This window comes from Felis catus, chromosome B4 (genome assembly GCF_018350175.1).
Source record: "Felis catus isolate Fca126 chromosome B4, F.catus_Fca126_mat1.0, whole genome shotgun sequence".
Classification (NCBI taxonomy): Eukaryota; Metazoa; Chordata; class Mammalia; order Carnivora; family Felidae; genus Felis; species Felis catus.
In genome coordinates this window covers 103110601-103133957 of record NC_058374.1, presented here as the reverse complement: position 1 = coordinate 103133957, position 23357 = coordinate 103110601, and the positions used below count along the sequence as shown (strand labels likewise).

General features: G+C 37.2%; 1 protein-coding gene across 9 annotated transcripts in view; it reads left to right on the top strand.

The window, feature by feature from the left end:
- Positions 1-23357, top strand: part of PPP1R12A (protein phosphatase 1 regulatory subunit 12A) — a 162042-nt gene that overhangs the window by 47483 nt on the left and 91202 nt on the right. For all 9 annotated transcript variants that reach the window (XM_045062105.1, XM_019835270.3, XM_019835271.3 and 6 more), the window contains exon 2: positions 5146-5276. In XM_045062105.1, the coding sequence (XP_044918040.1) occupies positions 5146-5276 (131 nt within the window). The remainder of the gene's footprint in view (positions 1-5145; positions 5277-23357) is intronic.

Sequence of the window (23357 nt, the reverse complement as noted above, 5' to 3'; positions counted from 1 at the left end):
GCCTTTGGCATATATGCTTTTTAGTATACATGATAAGAAGAGTAGCTAAAGGAATTGGGGATATTTAGCCCAAAAGAGAGTATGTGAGAATTCTGGGGTGAGGGTGTTCATCATATTTAATGGTTATCAGTTAAAAGAGAGATTCCATTTGATTGTGGAGTTTCAGGGACCAGGGGATAGAAAATAAAGGAAGACCTATTTTAGCATGTACAATTTAGAGAAAGATAAGTAAAGTGTCTTATATTGGAGGTAATACATAGAGTAGGCTTTCAAAAAATAGTAGCCTGTTAATTTTTTTTTAACCTGAGATATAATTTGCAGTAAAATACACAGCTTTTAAGTGTGCAATTCAGTGAAATTTTGCATACGAATATGCCTAAGTAAAAATCAGAAAGATAGGGAACATTTCCAGTCCTCCAGAAAGCACCCCCATGCTCCTCTTATTTCTCCACAAATTTGATCATTATTCTGAACTTCAACACCAGAGATTAGTTTTGCCTAGAAACCTACAGTATGTATCCTTTCTGTCTACCTTTTTTCACTCATCTATGTCTGTGAAGATCATCTGTGTTGTTGAAGGTAGCAGTGGTTCTTTTAGTTTGATGTTCTTTTCTCATTGATGTATAGGATCCTATGAATAGAATCTCCTAACACACATACACTCCACTCCGTTTATTTATTTATCAATTCTTTTGTATTTTTATGCTAGAGTAGATATTGTCAAATGGTTTTTTGAAGTCGTATGAATTTTACACTTTAACCAACGGTTTGGTTGTTTCTCCATATTATAATACAGTAGATTTAGCATTTTTCTCTTAAGAATCAAGTCTTGGGGCACAGGCTGACTGGCTTAGTCAGTGGAGCATGTGACTCCTGATCTCTGGGTCAAGTTGGAGCCCCATGTGGGGTGTAGGGGTTACTTAAAAATAAAATCTTTTAAAAATTTTTTATTTTAGAGAGAGAGAGCATGCACACGAACAGGGGAGAGAGACAGAGGAGGAGAGAAAGAGAGGGAGAATCTTAAGCAGGCTCCCTGCTCAGCGTGGAGCCCAGTGCAGGGCTCAATCCCACAACCCTGGGATCATGACCTGAGCTGAAATCGAGTTAGATGCTCGACCTACTGAGCCACTCAGGCACCCCAAAAATAAAATCTTAAAACAAAAAAAATAAGTCTTAAATTTTCTTATGTAAATACTGCCTATTCAGTGTAAACATTTTGGAAATAAGGAAAAATTTAAAGAAGAAAATAAAAATTGGTCTTAGTCTCACAGCCAGTGATGACTGTTAACCTTCAGTGTATATTCTAGTCTTTTTTGTACATATTTCTTAGTAAAATTGTAATCATATTAGGTAAACTGTTTTTGTGTCCTGTTTTAAAAATTTAACAGATTGTGGGGTGCCTGGGTGGTTCAGTCAGTTAAGCGTCCCACTCTTGGTTTCGGCTCAGGTCATGATCCTACGGCTTCATGGGTTCAAACCTCACATTGGCTCTGTGCCAACAGCAAGGAGACTGCTTGGAATTCTCTCTCTCTCTCTCTCTCTCTCTCTCTCTCTCTCTCTCTCTGCCCCTTCCCAACTCACATGCTTTCACGTTCTCTCTCTGTCTCTCTTTTAAAATAAATAATCAGATTTGTATTAGATGTGTTTATCAAATAAGAGTTTTATATTTTTCAATCGATGATAAAAGAATACTGTTTTGGAGTCTGGAAAAATTAAAGCAGGAGGAATGAAAAGGGTGATAGAATTAAATCAGTATCTTTTCTTGGGGCGCCTAGATGGCTCAGTTGGTTAAACTTCCAACTCTTGATTTTGGCTCAGGTCATGATCTCACTGTTTGTGGGATTAAGACCTGCCTTGGGCTCACACTGATAGTACAAAGCCTGCTTGGGATTCTCTCTCTCCTCTGTCTCTGCTCCTCCCTTCCCACCCTTTCTCTCCCTCAAAACAAGTAAACATTAAAAACAAAAAGGGTCATTAGCTATCTCAAATAATGTTTTATAGACTTTCTAATATAATAAATAGAATATGGATGTTTCTTGTTTTGTTACTAGATAGCTGTGGTTCTCAAATCTCTCCAACCCTTTCTTTAAACCCCTGCTTCTTGAAAAACAGATTTTTCCCCAAGCAGTATATACTTGAAGTCCATATGAATGTTACTTATGTATATTCATTTAATATCTGCTATGTGTAAGGTACTATTCTGGGCACTATGAAATCTTGCCATCAGAATCCTTTTAACTTGTTCCAAGGGGAAGAATCAGATACATATAATCTTGGGTGCCTGGGTGGCTCAGTTGGTTAAGCCTCCAACTCTTGATTTTGGCTCAGGTTATGATCTTCACAGCTCATAGTTCGTGGGATTGAGCCCTGCATTGGGCTTTGTGCTGACAGCATTCTGCCTGTTTGGGATTCTCTCTCTCCGTCCCTCCCCGGCTTGCACACGTTCTCTCTCTCTCAAAATAAGTAAATAAACATTTTTTTTTTTAATTTTTTTTTTCCAACGTTTATTTATTTTTGGGACAGAGAGAGACAGAGTATGAACGGGGGAGGGGCAGAGAGAGAGGGAGACACAGAATCGGAAACAGGCTCCAGGCTCTGAGCCATCAGCCCAGAGCCTGACGCGGGGCTCGAACTCACGGACCGCGAGATCGTGACCTGGCTGAAGTCGGACGCTTAACCGACTGCGCCACCCAGGCGCCCCAGTAAATAAACATTTTTTAAAAAAAATAAACATGTTAGGGAATTTTAGAGATATATAACCTACCAGCTTCTTCTGTCCACTTGATAAATAAAGATACTAGAGCCTGAAAAGATTAAAATACTTGTCTAACACTATAAAATTTGTGGCATTGCCAAAGCTAGAGCCTAGAACCAAAAGCTATGATTCCCTGTCAGTGCTTTTCCTACTTTGTACTTTGTCCATATTGCTTTTCTTGACACCAACTCTGTCATTTTTTCCCCTAAGAAAGTGCTATTTAGGAGTGTTTTTTGGGGGCACGTGGGTGGGTCAGTCAGTTAGGCATCTAACTTTGGCTCAGGTCACAATCTCATGGTTTGTGAGTTTGAGCCCCGCATGGGACTCTGTGCTGTCAGTGCAGAGCCCACTTCATATCCTCTGTCCCCCTCTCTCTGTCCCCTCCCTGCTTGTTCTCTCTCTCTCTCTCTCTCTCTCAAAATAAATAAACTTTAAAAAATAAAAGTGTTTTCTTTCGCTTCTATGGTGGGCAAAGAAAAACTGGTTTCATTCATACAGCACGCTGTGTAAGTGCCTAGAACTTATGATATCCTGTTGCTGAGATTACAGATAGGCAAGAAATATGTTGATAAACTATGAATATCTGTGGAAAGCAGTGTTAAGTGTGGAAAAAGATTATATTTTTTAGAATCTAAACAACTGTTAAGAGTGCCAGCTCTGTCATCTCGCACCTGTCTGGCTTATTCAAGCTACTTAATCTCTGAATCTTAGCTTTCTCATCATTCATCTGTTAAGCCCCTACCGCATGCCAAGAACCATATTAAGGTGCTGCAGATAAAGCAAAATTCTTGTTTCTCACGAGGGTTTTTGTGAGGATAATGTATATACATCAGTAAAATAAAGTACTTGTTGTACTTACTGGCACAAAGTAAACATTGATAAAAGTTCCTTCTTACTGTAAGTTCTCAAACTTTGTCTCAAGACCACTTTATACTCTTAAATTTTTTGGAGGGGTGCCTGGGTGGCTCAGTCGGTTAAGCATCCAACTTCAGCTCAGGTCATGATATCGCGATTCATGAGTCTGAGCCCCGTGTAGGGCTCTGTGCTGACAGCTCAGCGTGTGGAGCCTGCTTCGGATTCTGTGTCTCCCTCTCTCTCTCTGCCCCTCCCCCACTGGTGTCCTGTCTTTCTCTGCCAAAAATAAATAAATGTTTAAAACAAATTTTAGTTATTGAAAGACCCCAAAGAACTTTTGTTTCCGTAGTGTGAATATATTACTATTTGGTGATACTAGAGGTTAACACTGAGGATTTTAAGTATTTTATTAATTCGTTTTAAAATAGCAGTACTGTACCTGTGTTATATAAATAACATTTTAAAGTTAAAATAACTGGTTCATTTGCTCCTAAAGGGTTCAATTTATCATGGACAACAAATACTGTTGTTTTTCTTGACAGATTTTGTTCATTTTTAAGAAAAAGTATGACAGAAATCCAAGTTAGACTAAGTATAGTTTCTCGTTTAAGTAAAAATTGTATTCCATGGAAAAAGTGGCTAGTTCAACTTGCATCTTAGTTGCGCAAGTACTTTTCCTCAGGGCAGTCATTATACTTGAAAGAAGTGTTTTTTGAATGCTTCATATTTTGTTCCAAAGAGTACTAAAAAGATGTGTATTCAGGGGTCAAGATTTAATAAGATTTATATTTTATACTACTTTAAGGACATTCATAAGTAAAAAATAGCTTTTTAAAAGTTTATTCATTTTGGGGGTGGGACAGAAAGAGAGAATCCCAAGAATCTGCGAATTTGCTGTCAGCACAGATCTTGATGTGGGGCTTGATCTCACAGACTATGAGGTCATGACCTGGGCTGAAACCAAGAGTTGGAGACTTAACCGCTGAGCTACTCAAGCTCCCCAAAAAATAGCTTAAAGAAAAAACAATGAGTGCATAGTGGCGAATACAGTGACTTGTTAGTATAGTTTTTTTGGCCACTGTCTTGATTTGTGCTAAAGCACAAGCAAGTTTTGCCACTGTTGCTTTATGCACTGTCAAGTGCACGTGTCAACACAATGAAAAGGCGAAATACCATCTTAGTATTATTTTAAGAGTAGTTTTGGCATTGTCAATCTCCTGAAAGGATCCCTCCTCCCCCTCGACAGATCGCATTTTGAGAGCCAGTGCTATAAAGCCAGTGCTTTATTATTGGTACTTATATAATGTTTTGATTGTTATCATTTTAATATGTACTTATTTTTATCGTGAGATTGGCACTGTCTAGTCACATTAGTACCATTGACCTGTTTGATGGCAATACAATCAAAATAGCAGCAAACTGACAGAGAATATTTATGTTATAAAAGTTGCAAAGTAGGGATTTTGTTCTATGGATGTATTATTAGGAGCATTGCTTCATATTTTTTCTGATTGTGCTTTCTGTTTTGTTTTTAGGCTTGCATTGATGACAATGTTGATATGGTGAAGTTTCTGGTTGAAAATGGAGCAAATATTAATCAACCTGATAATGAAGGCTGGATACCACTACATGCAGCTGCTTCTTGTGGATATCTTGATATTGCAGAGTAAGCCAGTTCTGTGTTTACTTTTATCCAAATATCCAAACACTATTTTAGAGACCTGAGATTTTATAGAAATTGGTGTTACTGATATATGAGTGAGCTCTTATATTACCTTAATTCATGAAAACTATTCTTCCCAGGAAGAAGAATAAGCAGTTCTTGGGAATTCATATATTGAGTCTCTCATTGGGAGTTTATCTTCCTGTCTTCCCACCCTCTTTGGCTTTTGGTACTTTGTATTGATATGAGTAATGGTACACTTCTCCATTCCCATCTCCTTTTATTTTGAGTACATGTAGAGCATTGTCAAATGATTCAAAGTTAAATTTAGCAATCTAGCCTATCCCTGTGTAATCTGAGTTGTTAGGAGAAATTAACAATAATTCTCAGTTAAGTTACTTTGGTATAAGGAGAATATGATACAGAGTTCTCCAATTAGTCAAAACATTTATACTTCATTGCTATTAAGATTGTTTTCTAAAAATACGTTTTTTAGAAAATTCAGTGAGAAATGGTCATCATTCTTACCTACCTTTAATGGGCAGGTACTTTCCAAGAAAATCTGATTCTTCAAACAGTTAACAAGGAAGTATAGTTATCCTGACAAAATAATTTTTTCACTGAACTATTTCATTTTTGTGTTACTGTGTGTCCAATACCATAAACAGGTTTTATTGTCTATCTGCTCACATCAAAACTTATCAACTGATAATATCAAATATGGGAGTTCTATTTTGTGAATCTCTCTTAGTAAGCCTTAAATATTGTTATACCTTTATTTCATTTTTCTCCCCATGTGTATTGGAGATAGGATACATCATTTTAAAGGGGAGGCATTGGTTGGTAAATGAGAAGTACTCTGGCCTAGGAATCAGAAAATCTGTTACTTGAGTTCTATTACTGCGTTACTACACTAATTACACTTTATTTTCACCTTTTCCTTTCTGGGCCTTAATTTCTTTATGTGCGAAATGAGGAAGCCTTTTGTCATTGCAAAAACAGTAATGTTCGTTCATAATTATAATCATGGTTCTCAAGTTCCTTAATTCCTGTCTGTTTTTTTCATGCTCAACAGAGGACTTGGATCTCTTCTTCATAGAAAAAATAGCTAATGTGCATTTATCTTAAGCTGTCTGTAAATATTTGTACTCAAGTTCTGGAGTCAAATGATGTGAATTTTGAATGTTTCCTTAGCCATTCTCGGGGTGTGACCTTGGGCAAGTTGCTTAACTTTTATATGCTTCTGTTTTTTTCCTCTTTCAAAAAGGAATAATATTGCTTAGGATTGTTGTCAGGGTTAACTGAGTAATCCATCAAACAAAGAATTGATACATTGGAAATACTCAATGTGTATTAACTTTTGACCGTTACACTGTCTCTGGGGAAATGAAAACCCAACTTTTTTCTCTTAGGATGTTTAATCTTTGTGTTTCTTTTTTTGTAATTCATGCTTCTGAGTTTGAAAAGACAATAATAATCACCCTGAATAATTTCTTCCACTTGATTGATAAACCATTGTGTTGGTTGGGATGATTTTAGCTGCAATTAAACAGTATCAAATTTAAAATGACCTAAAGAGTAAGAGTCCTTGGGGCGCCTGGATGGCTCAGGTGGTGAAGCATCCACTTCGGCTCAGGTTGTCATGATCTTGCTGTTTGTGGGTTTGAGCCCTGCGTGGGGTTCTGTGCTGACAGCTCAGAGTCTAGAGCCTGCTTCAGATTCTGTGTTTCTCTTTCTCTGCCCCTCCGTTCATGCTCTCCTTTTCACTCAAAAATAAACATTAAAAAAAAAAAAGTAAGCATCCTTGTGCTACAGTATATGATACAGTTTAGAGGAAGAGCATTCAAGTTCATTAAACTGCTTGGTGAGACCTCCAAGGGCATCTCTCAGGTTTTTTTTCTTCTGTCTTCCCCAAATATGAACTTTATTCTTAGCCTTGTCCCCCTCCTGGTGACAGGATGATTGCCGCAACTCCTCAGTTGTATTATTACGTATGCACATCAGAGGGCAAAATAAAAAGTGGGTAGAGTGTGAAAAGTATCTTCTCCATATTTTGTGTATGTCAAAGAGGGGAACTTATCCAAGAGAGTCCTCTGACTGCATCAGATTTCCGCTTTAGGGATTTGTGTTGGTCTGGTCTTGTCACTTGCCCATGTCTACCCTGGGAAAAGCAAGTACTTGGCATATTCAGTGTTTTGCATGTCAGTAAATAAGTATGAGGGGGAGTAAGCAGTCTGCTGCAGGTGTTAATATTTTCAGTAGAAAAACCACAGCTTTTCATTTTTTAGAAGGTAGGCTATGGAACAAGTGCTTCATAGGACTTAATACAAACAGAAATGACCTGGTTTAGCCAAGATTGAGTAGAGTTGTGGTGATCTACCTTTCTTTAGGCAGTTTGAATTTATGGCTGTGGTATAACTAGAGTATCTGAATGCATACTGTCTTTGAACAAAATTAGAAGAATTATGACTTTTTCTTTGTTGCTCTTTCTGCCTTCTTTTATTAAATAATAAGAATGTTTATAAAAGACAATTTAACTCTGATAAATATTGACTGGGTTATTCGTTAAGGTGATGATAGTCCATAGCCCTTCCAAATACATGATTATTTTTATCAGCATTATCTTTTTTACCAGTTAATCTCACTAATATGAGAAGTTAATGAAAACGTATTTTTCTTTGGTCTAGAAAAAAATAGCATGGTGGCTTAAGAGCTAGGGTAAAGATACCCCCAAGTCAGAGTATTTATAGAGTAAAAGAAGGCCCTATTAATAATGATGTAGAGATAACAGTTATAAGCCAGGAAAGACCTAGGAAATTTGGGTCACTCTGCCAAATGAAATATTTGAAGTTAAATTTGTTGTAAATCCTGATTTTGTTTTTTGCAAGCTATGTGCCCTTGGCCAAGCTACTTAGCCTCAACGATTAATACTATTTATAAAATAGGATCTGGCTTCTTCCTACCTCTTATTTCTCATAATGCTTTCGATATTTTTCACTGTCTTAATACTGGACTACTTTTAATTTCCCAACATTCACTGCTGGTTCACGTTAATGAGTCTTTGCTTATAGTGGTTCATTTGCTTTATTTCTTTACTTTACCAGCTCCTGCCAAACTCTCAAGATGCAGTTGTATGTCATTTCTTCCAGAAACTTTTCTGATAATTCCTGGCATCTCTGCAATGTATCAGATGTTTACATGCTTCTTTAGGAACTGCTTTATGCACAGAATAGTTCTAATTCATCCCTATTGAAATGAGAGATGAAACAAACAATGAAGCACACATAGTTTACTCTGATGCCTTAAGTATGATTTGGATACAGTGAGTTCTAAATTTTTGACCCCTGGGGGCTCCTGGCTGGCTCAGTCGGTGGAGCATGCGACTTGATCTCCGAGTTATGAGTTCAAGCCACATGTTGAGTGTGGAGATTACCTTAAAAATAAAGTGTATAGGGGCGCCTGGATGGCGCAGTCGGTTAAGCGTCCGACTTCAGCCAGGTCACGATCTCGCGGTCCGTGAGTTCGAGCCCCGCGTCAGGCTCTGGGCTGATGGCTCAGAGCCTGGAGCCTGTTTCCGATTCTGTGTCTCCCTCTCTCTCTGCCCCTCCCCCGTTCATACTCTGTCTCTCTCTGTCCCAAAAATAAATAAACGTTGAAAAAAAAAATTTTTTAAAAAATAAAGTGTATAAATAAATAAATAGATAATAAATAAATCATTTCGACCTCTGTTGGAATTAGTACACAAAGAATATGAGATTACAGTTTAGTTTCTAGACATTTAACAATTTAACATCTGGTTTGTAGCCTAGCAGGAGCCAAGTGAATAGATGAATGATAGCTCTTTGTATTCTGGCTCAATTGTCTTACCTTTTCACCAAAATAATTATTCTCAACCTCTCCCTGCTTTGAATAAGGTAGAATTCTTAGGGAAAACCAAAAATAGAGATTGTTTAATAATGCCCCTTCTCCAGAGTGGATTAGAGGAACAATAAAGGTGGTGAGTTTCGGGACTTTTATGTTAATGCTCAGCATATGTATTGTTTTACTGAATACTGATGAGTCGGTTTTGAAATGTATGCATTAACATCATTCTTTTCCTTTGGTATGCTGAATTGTATCTGTACCTAATTCAGCTGTTGAAGCCCTACCTAACACCCCCAGAACCTTGGAATGTGACTGTATAGATGCAGCCTTTAAACAGATAATTAAGTTAAAATGAGGCACTTGGGGGGAGGGGGGAGGGGGCAATTCAGTCTTACCAATTTCCTTAAAAGAAGGGGAAATTTGGATGCAAAAAACAGAGACATCTGGTGCATGCACACAGAAAAGACCACATGAGGACACTGAAATATACTTAATGTGGTTAATACATTGATGTTACCATCTTTATTGATTAGTAAATTATGTATCTTTGGTCATCAAGAATATCTTCCTCTTGGCTTCTAAGACCTTGGGATATGACCAAAGAAAATGATCTTTCAACCTTTCTTGCTCTCTAGTGTTACAAGGTGCTCCAGACTCATTTTTTCCCTCTGCCCTGGGTCTGGAATTGCCATTTCCCCAAAGAGCCCTGTTCTTGTAATGGGTGCTAGAAGTACTCATTGCTACTGAGTTGGTCATTGCTTCAGATTCAGATTTGGTACCAAGGTGTTTTCCTTTAACCTCTTCTATCTTGTATCAGTATTTCCTTTCTCCCTATACTTCTGTTGCCAGGAACTGTAAGATTAAAATAACACGCAATTACTAATTTGCTTCATTATGATGTATTACACATACATTAGACTACTTATAACAACAATACCACTAACAACAACAATAGGATTACCAGAAGCAGTTTGAAGTTTTGTGTTTTGTTTGTTTTTTGGCAGAGGTTAGGAGGTCATTTCTTTTTGTACTTAAGGTATCTCGCTTCAAATATACCATCAAATTACTATGCATTGAAGTCACTTGAAATAGTTCTTTTCTTTGTGCTTATGCTACCAAGTAGATATACCTATTAGGTTGATTGTTTAACTTTATTGTTTGGAGTTTGCTTTTTAAACTTCAGTTTGTTTTATAATTTACATAAGATACCATGTTCTAATGGCAGTTCCTGCTCTACCATCCTATTTCCTTCTACACTATTTTTCAAATTTTATATTTTATCCCAGTTTGTTGTTTAATGTAAGCATCATTTAAAATATTCCCTCTTGTAGCTAAATGATAGAATACCATACACATATTTCTTCACTTGCTTTTTTCACTTAATAGTCTGGTCTGGAGATGACTATATAGTGGGGTATAGAGGTATTTCTCATTGTTCTATTTAGGTGTAGTACTCCATTGTGACGTAATCATTGTAGTTTATTCAGCCTGTCCCTGTGATTAACCAATGAATGCTGTTTACTTGAATGACTCTAGTTTTAGCCTTGGAATTGCCCTTTTATTTTTGCAAATCATAGGTATTTGTATATTTATGTGAAAAAAAATTTTAATAATAAAACTTTATTTTTTCTATCCTATAATTTATTTATTTTTTATAATTTACATCCAAGTTTGTTAGCACATGATGCAACAATGATTTCAGCAGTAGATTCCTTAATGCCTCTTACCCATTTAGCCCATCCCCCCCACACACACAACCCCTCCAGCAACCCTGTATTTAAGAGTCTCTTATGTTTTGTCCCCCTCCCTGTTTTTATATTATTTTTGCTTCCCTTATGTTCATGTTTTGTATCTTAAAGTCCTCATATGAGTGAGGTCATATATTTGTTTCCCTCTAATTTTGCTTAGCATAATACCCTCTAGTTCCATCCATGTAGTTGCGGATGGCAAGATTTCATTCTTTTGGATTGCAGAGTTGTACTCCATAAACAATAATATGTTTTATTAATATTTGGTTATTGATGTGATTATTTTTCTGATATCTTTTGGTATTTTAGTTTCATTACCACTTTTCCTTTATTAAGCTCCCACCACAGATGTTTAAGAAGCACTTTTATCTTGGGTGGCTGGGTGTCTCAGTCGGTTAAGCATCTGACTTCGTCTTAGGTCATGATCTCACTGCTTGTGAGTTTGAGCCCCCCCTGCTCGCTGCCAGACACTATGCTGACAGCTCAGACAGAGCCTGAAGCCTGCTTCAGATTCTGTTTCTCCCTCTCTCTCTCTTTGCCCCTCTTCCACTCATGCTCTATCTCTTTCTCTCAAAAATAAATAAACGTTTAAGTAAGTAAATAGAATAAAAAGAAGTGCTTTTATCTGGGGGCTCCTGGGTGGCTCAGTCAGTTGGGTGTCAGACTTCGTTTCAGGTCATTATCTCGCAGTTTGTGAGTTCCAGCCCCGCATCAGGCTCTGTGCTGACCGCTCAGAGCCTAGAGTCTGCTTCAGATTCTCCATCTCTCAGGCTCTGTGCTGACCGCTCAGAGCCTAGAGTCTGCTTCAGATTCTCCATCTCTCTCTCTCTCTCTCTCTCTCTCTCTCTCTCTCTCTCTCTCTCTCTCTGTCTCTCTCTGTCCCTCCCTGCTTGTGCGCTTGCTCTCTCTCTGGCTTGCTCTCTCTCTCAAAAGTAAATAAACATTAAAAAAAAAAAAAAAGGAAGTGCTTTTATCTTGAGTAGCTTTGGTGTTTGCCATAAAATTTTTCAGTAGTAGAGAAAAATTATAGTACATAGTGTTATAGTACATAGAATGAAATGTTGATTAATTAGTATATTTCACATATTTTTCTTTGTGTTTGGAGTCGTTTCACAGCTACCACTATAGAAGATTTTATATCATTATAAAATGCAAGTAGGATTACATTCAGTAACATTCTCATGGTCTTATTTGCAGCATGGAAAAAGTTTCATGAAATTTGTCATTTGATCATTAAAGAATCAGCTATTTAAAGATATGCTAACTTTTAAATATTTGTGGTGGCTTATTTATGGTTTGGCTTTTCTTCTTCATTATAACCTTTATTCCATAAACATCCTCAAGATTTCTCTTGGCTTACTCTTCAAAATATATCCAGTATCTTACTATTTTTGTCACCTCTTTAATTTCTTCATAATCTTGCACACTGTCATTTTTCACTGGACTTAGAGTTCCAGTTATTCTAACCATAACCATCCTCTTCCCACCATCTGTTTTCCACACAGCAGCCAGGATGATCCATTTAAAATATTACAAATGGGGCAGGGGGCGCCTGGCTCAGTCAGTGGAGTGTGTGACTTTTGATCCTCAGGGTCATGAGTTCAAGCCCCGCGTTGGGTATAGGGATTAAAAAATTAAAAGTAAATCTTAAAAATAAAATAAGTAAATAATATTTTATAAGTGGGGTAATACCGCATTTTTATTCATATCCATCCAGTGGGTTCATAATACATTCAGAGTTTAAGCCAGAGTTCTGATAGCCTACAAGGCTATATAGTTTGACCTCATATTACTCCTGTGATTTTATATTCTTCACTCCTCTCAGGCTGTCTCTTTTAGCCACTCTGATCCCCTTGTTGAGCCTTTCAACAAACTAGACATCTTGCTTCACAGTCTGCACCTGTTGAATCCTACGTCTGGAATTCAATAATGTTGCTATCTTGGGTAAAAGAATCAAATTCTTAACCAATTTAAGAAATACATAAACTTCACCACCATGCCCGTGAAAAATGTTATTATATTACTGACCTAACGTTTAGGAATCAAAAACTCCATTATAATCTTAACTCTGCCAATTGATTGCTATTAACTTTAGGCAAATTACCAGCTTCTCTGAACCTCTGTTTCCATATCTATAAAATGAAAGTATTAATGCATATCTCTACTTTATAAGATTATTGAGAAGATTAAATAGCATATATAAGACAGTTGGCACAATATACAGCATATTTAGTATTCAGTAAATGTTAGCTAAGTTAATTGTTACTATTCATAATGCTGTTTTTTATCATTACTTTTTTTATGTTTATTTATTTTTGAGACAGAGAGAACACAAACATGGGAGGGGCGTAAAGAGAGGGAGACAAAGAATATGAAGTAGGCTGCAGGCTCTGGGCTGTCAGCGCAGAGTCCGACACAGGGCTCGAACTCATGAACTGTGAGATCATGACCTGAGTGGAATACGGACACTCAACTAACTGAACCAGCCAGGTACCCCAATCATTCCTTTATTTTTTAAAAGACACTTTGAAGTCTTAGGAAATGCATTATGAGTATGCTTTATGCAAGAAAAGTATCATGGACTTAAGTCATTGGAGACATTCTCCAGTATCTTCTATGTTGAAATAAATGTCTTATTTACATTTATTTTCATATATTCATTTATGTTTTATTTCCAATTAAAAAAATTTTTTTTAACATTTATCCATGGAGGAGATGGAGAGAGATGGAGGCAAAGCATGAGCAGGAGAGGAGTAGAGAGAGAGGAAGACACAGAATCTGAAGCAGGCTCCAGGCTCTGAGCTGTCAGCACAGAGCCCGACGCTGGACTCAAACCCATGAACATGTTCTGAGCCAAAGCTGGCTGCTTAACCAACTGAGCCACTCAGGCACCCCTGTTAATCCTTATTTAGAGCTTATGGTTAACCAAGCAAATACTGGTTCTGATTCCATTGGATAAGAGGATTTTGGAGCCATAGTTTTTCAGGAAGAAGAGCATGAGAGGTATATGGAAGGTAGCAGATTGGATTGGGAAAATGAACTGAATCTGCAGCATAGAGGAATTAGTGTACGTTGCTGAGTTTGACCTTTAGTGGCAATGCATTTTTAGGGACATGATGATCCTCACTCTGTATTTTAGGAAGACTGTTCTTCACAGATTAGTATTGTTGGACAAGAGAGCTAGGTCAATGGCAATGAAATTGGAAGTGGTGCATATTTGAAAGAAATTTGGAAAATAGAATTGATAAGGCTTGGTGTGATTCACTGGATCTAGGTAGTAAGGTAGGAGGAAGAATCAAGGTGGTGATAAGGCTTGATAATAATACCTAATGTTCATTGAGTGCTTAACTTGTACTAGTCATTGCTCTAAGTCCTTTAAGTATATGTCATTTCAATCGTCCTAACAATCACATGAAAATATTAGCACCACCCCACAGGTCTATATGCACAATTCCAAACCCCAAAAACTTGGAAAAATGACAGACTAATTGTAACTTTAGATACAGGCTCATTTGGCAATAAACCATGACCTGAACTGATATGAGGCTATTTATAGTCTGTTTATACAATGTACTGTACATTTCTTTTTTGCAAAAACAGTAATGTGTTTTTTGCAAAAACAGTAATGTGACTCAGTGGGGGTGTTACATAATCTACAACGGTACCTTTTTAAAATATGAAAAGTTTTGAAATTTGGGTTTGGGTGAATGATGATGGCCCTGTATTATGATTCTTATTTTATAGATGAGGAAACTTGAGTCAAAAAGTAATCATAGTAAGTAAGTGGCAGAGCTAGGATTTGAACCTAGTCTAACTTTTCACGTCTGCACTTTAAGCTGTTACACTTTTCTACCTCCCTGTCTAACCTTTGTAACTGGGACAATGATGCCTTTAAACTTATTAAGAGATCTAAAGAGCAAGATTGGGGGAAGCAGAGGAGAGACTGTAGTGGAATGTGGTTTTAAATAGGCCCTATTTGAGATGCTAATGGAAATGATGCAGTAGGAAGCCAGGACTATATTGGGAGTGTTTATAATGCATATACTGGATTTCATGAAGTTTAATTAAGATGCCATTGTTGTAACACAGTGTAATTACTTTATATACCAATTTTAAAAGTTTACAAAAGTGAAATTATGGTACTTTCTGTGTCTGTGTATGTTTAATCACCTGGGTTTTTCACACAGTATCGTTTTTTAAATTTAGCGTTTTATTGATGCAACGTTTTTAAAGAATGTTCTCTTGGGGTGCCTGGGTGGCTCAGTCAGTTGGGTGTCCGACTTTGGCTCGGATCATGATCTCACGGTTCGCAGATTGACCCCAGTGTTGGGCTTTGTGCTGGCAGTTCAGAGCCTGGAGCCTGCTTTGGATTTTGTCTCACTCTCTCTCTGCCCCTCCCTGGCTCGCGCTCTGTCTCACTCTATCAAAAATAAATAAATGTTAAAAAAAAAAAAAAAAAAAAAGAATGTTCTCTTACTGGGATGCCTGGGTGGCTCAGTCGGTTAAGTGTCCAATTTCGGCTCAGGTCATGATCTTGCGGTTCGTGGGTTTCTGCCCCGTGTCAGGCTCTGTGCTGGCAGCTCAGAGCCTGGAACCTGCTTCGGATTCTGTGTCTCCCTCTCTCTCTCTGCCCCTCCCCCACTCTCGCTCACGTTCTCTCTCACATTCTCTCTCACATTCTCTCTCACATTCTCTCTCTCTCTCTCTCTCAAAAATAAATAAACTTTAAAAAAAATTTAAGGAATGTTCTCTTATTGCCTTTGGGATTATATTCTAAATCATTTGTATGCATTCTGCAAGTTTTGATTTTGATGCTTTCTTTATCTTTCCAGAAGATAGATATCAACAAGTTTCAGACAACATCCAGGAAAACATTTTAAGCAATAGTTAAGTTCAATAAATAAGGTAACAAGGATGCACATGAATTGACTGAAGTGAAAACCATATGAATAACTGTGACTGAAGGCACATGAGGACAGATCATCACAATCATGTTGTGTCTGCCACCTAGCCGAAAGCCATTATAAGGCATCATGGATTGTAACATTGATTGATTGTAGATTTCAGTGATATTAAAACGTGAGGGAAATGTGCATGTTAGAATTGTTGCACAATGAGTAGGAATTTTGCCTCTGGGAATGGAAAGTTGCATTAATAAAGTAAGACAGGAGTATATATAATTTTAATAAATATGCCTTTTCAGGACTTAGTGTATTATCAAAGCAGTATAGAGTCATTGCTCTGGGGAGTAATTGAGAGAAATAGGAAATGCTAAAGAGCGAACTTTGAGGACTTCCTGTATTTAAAGGTGGCTTTGCAAAGAGAATAGAGGAATTTAAATACTTTCCCACATTTTGAGGGTTTTTTTTTTTTTTAACTAATGACAATCCAGGTTCCTAGACAACTGGAAGAGAGACCCCACTTTCACAGATTCATTTTTCTCACAAGTATTAGCCTGGTCTTTGCTATTGGCATAAGTAATTGTATCTATAGCAGAATTATGGAACCATGATGTCAGAAGTTAAGCAAAGTATTTGGCAAGGTATCAGAACTAACCAATTGGACTGATAACATAACTTATATACAAAAATAATACTTTCTGCCTTTAGGGTTTTGATAAATTATAAAAAACTAAGGTTAAAATTGGTAATGTTCTAAGCATCGTAATTCAACAATTAAAAATGAGAGAGAATTTCTGCTTCTGAGAAGATAGACTAGACCCAGTTTTCCCTTGTTTTTCCTTCTAAGAACTACTACAACCTGAATATTACATATAAAACATAAGCTCATGAGAGGTCGAGAGAAAGCAGAATGGCTAGGCATCACGGGACCCAAAGAATGACATAGGAGAGAATTTTCTGGCTTTTCATGTTGTGTCATATATCCCACACTTTGAGCTGGAGAAGCTGATAACCCAGAAGCACCAATGGGCATCCCAAAAAAAGAAGTCCCAACAAAAAGCTTAATTTCTTTAGCCAAATACTAGGAGAGGGGCACACTAGCAAAACAGAAACATAATAATAATAATAATAATAATAATAATAATAATAATAATAATAATAGAGGGGCACATTAGCAAGACAGAAAATTTGTAATAACAACAACAACCACCACCACTCTATTTAACCAGACAAAGTCCAAAGGAAAAAAACTGTTCTCTCACACACTCTCACCAGCAAAGGATAGGTAGGGAGTGTAGACCTCCACCCTTACCAGACTATATTGAGGTGCACCAACACCCCTCCTGCAGTAATGTCAGATTAGGCCACATGCATAGCCAGCCAAGACTTTAATCCCCGCCAAATGGTTAACTAGCACCGCCCCCCACCCCTGCAACACACACTGTAGTAGATACCAACCAGTTCCCTCTTGGTGTGTGTCAGAAGAGACCTAGTGGAGAATGAATACTTTCACCATCACCCACCAGTAAAGATGCCTACCTCCTCCCCTTATTTATTGTCACTGGAGGCCACATGGGGAGTAGTAGTGAAGCATTCATACTCTTCTCATCAAGGGAGATGTCAGTGAAGGCTTGATGGTGAACTAGAAGTAAGGCTAGGCTAGAAGCCACCACCTCATCTCTGGTGTCAGTGGAGGCTGAGTGGGGAACCTAGACTTCTGCTCCCACTTTATGGTAATGAGATAGTACCTCCCAGCTTCCTTTGCTACAGCAGAGCCAAACAAAGCCAGATAACATAGAAGATTTAAGCATGATCTAGAGTGTCTCTCTTAACATAATACCCAAAGTGTCCAGATTTTGATTAAAAATCAGTTGTCATACAAAGGAAATTCTCGAATGAAAAAGGACAGCCAGTAGAGACCAACATGGAGATGACAAAGCTACTACTCTTAAAATTATCTGACAAAGGGGTGCCTGGGTGGCTCAGTAGGTGAAGTGTCAACTCTTGATCTCAGCTCAGGCCTTGATCTCAGGGTCATGAATTCAAGCCTTGCATTGGGTGTGGAGCCTACTTAAAAAAAATAAAAAAAGCTATGTGACAAAGATCGTAGAGCAGCTATCATAAAAATACTTCAACAAGCCAATTATGAGCATGCTTGAAACAAAAAAAATTAAGGGTCTCAGCAAAAAGAAAATCTGCAAAAAAAATAAATAAATAAGAATCCAATGGGAATTTTTGAACTGAAAAATCTAACAACCAAAATAAAAACAGATAAGCTCAAGAGTAGAATGGAGGTGATAGAAGAAAGAATTAGTAAACTGAATAATAGATAAGTGGGGATTACCATATCTAAACAACAGAGAGGAAATGGAGTAAAATAAAATGAATAAAGCCTTAGGGACTTGTGGGGCTATAACAAAGAGCTAACATTTGTGCCATTGGAGTCCCAGAAGAGGACTAACAAGGCATGACTGGAAAATTATTGCATGAAACGGTAAGTGATAGCTAAAAACTTAAAGTTGGCAAAATATATAAACCTACAGGTTCAAGAAGCCAGCAAATTCCAGACAAGATAGGGGTGCCTGGGTGGCTCAGTCGGTTAAGCACCCAGCTCTTGATTTTGGCCCGGGTCATGATCTCACAGTTCATGAGTTCAAGCCCCACATCAGGCTCTGTGCTGGTGGTGTGGAGCCTCCTTGGGATTCTCTCTCTTTTTCCCTCTCTGCCCCTCCCCAACTCATGCTGTCTCTGTCTCAAAAATAAAATGCGGTGCCTGTGTGGTGCAGTCGGTGAAGTGTCCAACTTCAGCTCAGGTCATGATCTCATGGCTCGATGGGTTCAAGCCTCACATTGGGCTCTGTGCTGACAGTTCGGAGCCTGGAGCCTGCTTCGGAATCTGTGTCTGTCTCCCTCTTTGCTCCCCCCACCCCCATGCTCACTCTCTCTCAAAAATAAACTTAAAAAACTTTTTAAAATAAAAAGAAAATAAATAAACATTAAAAAAAAATTCCAGGGCTGCCTGGGTGGCTCAGTCAGTTGGGCATCTGACTTCAGCTCAGGTGGTGATTTCGCAGTTCATGAGTTCGAGCCCCGCATCAGGCTCTGTGCTGACAGCTCAGAGCCTGGAGCCTGCTTTGGAATCTTTGTCTCCCTCTCTCTCTGCCCCTCCCCAACTCATGCTCTGTCTCTCCCTCTCTTTCAAAAATAAATAAACATTAAAAACAAAATTACAGACAGGATAAAACAAAGCACTCCACACAAGGACATCTTCTATACAAACCTCTGAAAACTAAAGAAAAAAGTCTTGATAGCATTGAGAAAGAAACGATACTATAAGGAGGGAAACTTGAATGACAACAAATTTCTTATCAGAAACCATGGATGTGGAATAACATTTGTCAAGTCCTGAATGAAGAGCTGCTGTTTTTAAGAAAACCTTTCATACCCAAATATATAAATCAATTAATCGCAAACATACAGAAACTCATTGATAATAATACCATAATAGTAAGGGACTTCAACACCCACTTACTGCAATGGACAGATCATCAAAACAGAAAATCAACAAAGAAACAATGGCTTTGAATGACACACTGGACTGGATGGACTTAACAGATATATTCAGAACATTTCATCCTAAAGCAGAATACACACTCTTCTCAAGTGCACATGGAAATTCCCTGGAATATATCACATACTGGGTCACAAATGAGCCCTCGACAGTTAAAAAAGATCAAGATCATACCATGCATATTTTCAGACCACAATGTTGTGAGACTCAAAATCAATTAGAAAAAATTAGGAAAGACAATGAATACTTGCAGATTAAAGAACATCCTACTGAAAAATGAATGGACTAACAAAGAGGAAATTAAGTACATGGAAGCCAATGAGAATGGTAGCACGACAGCCTAAAAGCTCTGGGATGCAGCAAAGGCAGTCATAAGAGGGAAGTATATAGCAATACAGACCTTCCTTAAGAAGGAAGAAAAGTCTCAGATGCACAACCTAACCTTACACCTTAACAAGCTGGAAAAAGAACAGCAAATAAAACCCCAAACCAGTAGAAGATGGGAAATAATAAAGATTAGAGCAGAAATCATTGCTTGACACCACACACACACACACACACACACACACACACACACCACACACACCACACACACACACACACACACACACACACACACACACTAGAACAGATCAGTGAAACCCGTGGCTGGTTCTTTGAATGAATCAACAAAATTGATAAACCTGTTATATGTAGGGGATGAATCACTGGATTCTACTCCCAAAATCATTATTGCACATCTATGCTAAGTAACTTGGATGTAAATTAAAAAATAAAATAAATGGAAATTGTATTAAATGTGAAATGCTTAGTCTTCCAAGGATTAGTGTAGAGCTATATCTAAACCAAACTCTGTAAATATGATTGACAGTTTAAAATTTAAAATTCTTAATTTTGTAAAATGCTTAGTACTTTCATAGTATATGAATGTGTGATAGATATTTCCATTTTCAGGATGCTGGCAGGAAATTTAATTTTTGAGAAATGATTGTAAAATAAGGAAAAGAAGTATTTAGATAAGGGGATCTGCAGAATCATACATATAGAAGAAATATTAAGTCAAAAATGTGAGCTACTGGTTGATGAAGCTTCTCTTTCACATGGAGTCATGCTGGCCAAATTGTACCAAAAAGGCAAACTCCAGCCAAAGTCCAGCTCTGAATTGGCCTATTTCATGTTTGTATTTTAACATTTGTCTTTTATCCCTTAATGTTGGTTTCCACTTGTGCAATATACACTGAAGTCATCTCTTCAACATCCCACCTCCTGACATTGTGCATCAGTCATGTAGTTTAAGGAATTAACCTGGGCAACTGAGGCAGGACCTGGTAAATCTACTCAGTGAAGAAAATCTGATCCTTCTTGCCTATAATTAGTCTAGGAACCAATGCTTAACTAGTCAGCATATGGCATTCCTTTAGAAATAGGCTGGTTTAGGAATAGGCACATAACTGTGCATCTAGGCCAATGAGACATGCCAATAAGATTCCTTGGAGGCTTCTGGGAAATGTTTTCTCATTCTTAAGTGAGAGTCGTTAGAAAAATAAAAAAGGCATTTTTTATTTTTAGACAAAGAAGCACGTAGCTCTAGTTGTTACTATCATCCTATAACCATGAGGAAATCACCTTGGGATAGAACTAATACTATCCTGGGTACTTGATGACATTGTTGAAATGAGTTTAAACCAAACCCGAAGTTCAGTCTACCTGTGAACTTCCAGTCGTGTGAACCAATAAGGTTCCTAACTATTTAAGCCAAAAAAGAAGAAAAAAAGAAAAAAAAAAAAACTTCTTAGAAGTCCCAAGTCAGAACTGTTCTTTGGATTCTTACCACTATTTTCAACTATTTTTCTTTGTGGTATAGAACTACAAGAATGAAATAGCAGAAGTGCATTCCCACTGAAAACACTTAAGGCTGTTTATACTTATTTTAGGATTTTTGTTGCTCAGAGACTTCCAAAAGAAATAGCATTTATTTCTGAAGTTAATAGTGTGATGTTCTACTTACTAATCTTTGAAAAGTTCAGGTAGTTCATAATTTCTGTGTCATTAGATAGCTTGAGTGACTCCTTTTGAAAAGACTTTTCAGGAAACAACTACTCCAGTGATATCCTTCCAACTTTCTGATTTAAAAAAAAATGTTTTTATTGTGGTAAAAACACATAAATAACGATAAATGGTAGATTTACCATTTTAACCATTTTGAATGGTTACAGTTCAGTAGTGTCAAATATATTCACATTGTTGTGCAACAGCTCTTTAGAATTTTTTTATCTTGTAATACTGAAGTTCTGCACACTAAACACTTATTTCCCCTTGTCTTGACTGCCAGCCCTTGTAACCAACTTTCTATTTTGTTTCTGTGATTTTGACACTTTTAAAAGGACACTATTTGTCCTTTTGTGACTCTCTTATATTGCTTAGCACAGTGATCTTGTGGTTTATCTGTGTGATAGAATTTCCTTCCTTTTTAAGCCTGAACTAACTCTCTCCTTTTTAAAGATTTATGTATTGAATACATGAAAAGTTGATGTATAAGTTATAATGACCTTTTCATACTCGTTTTCCTACAGTGAATAAAGCCAATATACATTAAATTTGGACAGTACATATTCAGCTCTTGCTGATGGAGTTACTTCCTCCTTGTCTCTGACCACTGTGTTCTCATTAGCTTCTAAAATTAAAGACAATTAAAATCTCAAAATTTTCAAATGAACTATTTCCCTTTCTCTCAATCTCTTCTATGGGTGGTTTTTGGCAAAACTCATAAACCAAAACAATTAATAGACACTGTCAACATTTATCTTCCAAATTCAGTTAACATTGAATAATTTTAACCTGAATAGAATCCTGCAAATTTATCTAATGTACCATATTCAAGTTGGAACCAATAACTTGATTAACAACTTTACACCTTTTGTCAGATTTTTAAATTAGGACGTGTATGAATAATTTTGTCAAACTCCATTTGGATCATGTCTTGATTTTGAGGTCTATTAATTTATCTGTCCAAGATTATCTGTTAACTTGGGGTATCAGTTGTGTGTCCAGCTCCTGATTTAGGCTCAGGTCATGATCCCAGGGTGATGGGATTAAACCCCAAATCAAAGCTCTGTGCTAAGTATGGAGCCTGCTTTAGATTCTCTCCCTTTCCCTCCCTCCCTCCCTCTCTCTCTCTTTCTCATTTTGTCTCTCATTTTCTCTCTCCCTACCTTCCCACCCTCCCTCCCTCGCTCCTCCCACCCCCCTCCGTTCCTCCTCTCTTCTCCCCCACTTATATTCTCTCAAAAAAAAAAAAAATTATTGACTCAGTTGCTAGATTATGAATCTCAATAAACCTGGCAGTTTAACATTTTTCACTTCAACCATTTATAAAGAATTTCATCATTTATAGACATCTCCTATGTTGCACTCCTTTGTATTGCTTGAGGAAATCATTAACCATTGTTAAGGCAATAAAACCTTGCTCTTTTTAAAAAAAATTTTTTTTTTCGTTCTAAAGCGTTCAAAAAAACTTAGTTGAGAAACAGCCCAGTTTTCTGATTTTCGGTTTGGGACTTCTGTGTGAAATCTTTGCTCTTTTTTTAGCAAGAAATGTTAAAGTAAATATATATTTTCCTAATTAGCAGTCACATGAACTGCTTATAGTACTCCAGCTTTTTTTTTTTTTTTCTCCTGAAGGAAATATAGCCATCTGTTTTCAGTATCTCCAGGGCCCCTCAAATTCAATTTCTGGTATTCCAGATAGCCTGTACTATTTTCACTTTATCTTAAACATTGCTTTCTAAATGTGATGATTTTTCATGATGGAATAAAAGATAGAGTTTTAATTTTATTTTTAGTAATTCATTTAAACTTCACACAGCCCTGTAGTATGTCTTGTCTTCAAATGTTTTAAGTTAGTGAGTGTCACACTCAGCTGTCAGGAGGCAGAGTTGGGAGCCTATCTGCAAGTCTTCAGAATTTAAATATTTATGTTTGTTTGTTTTTTTCCACATAA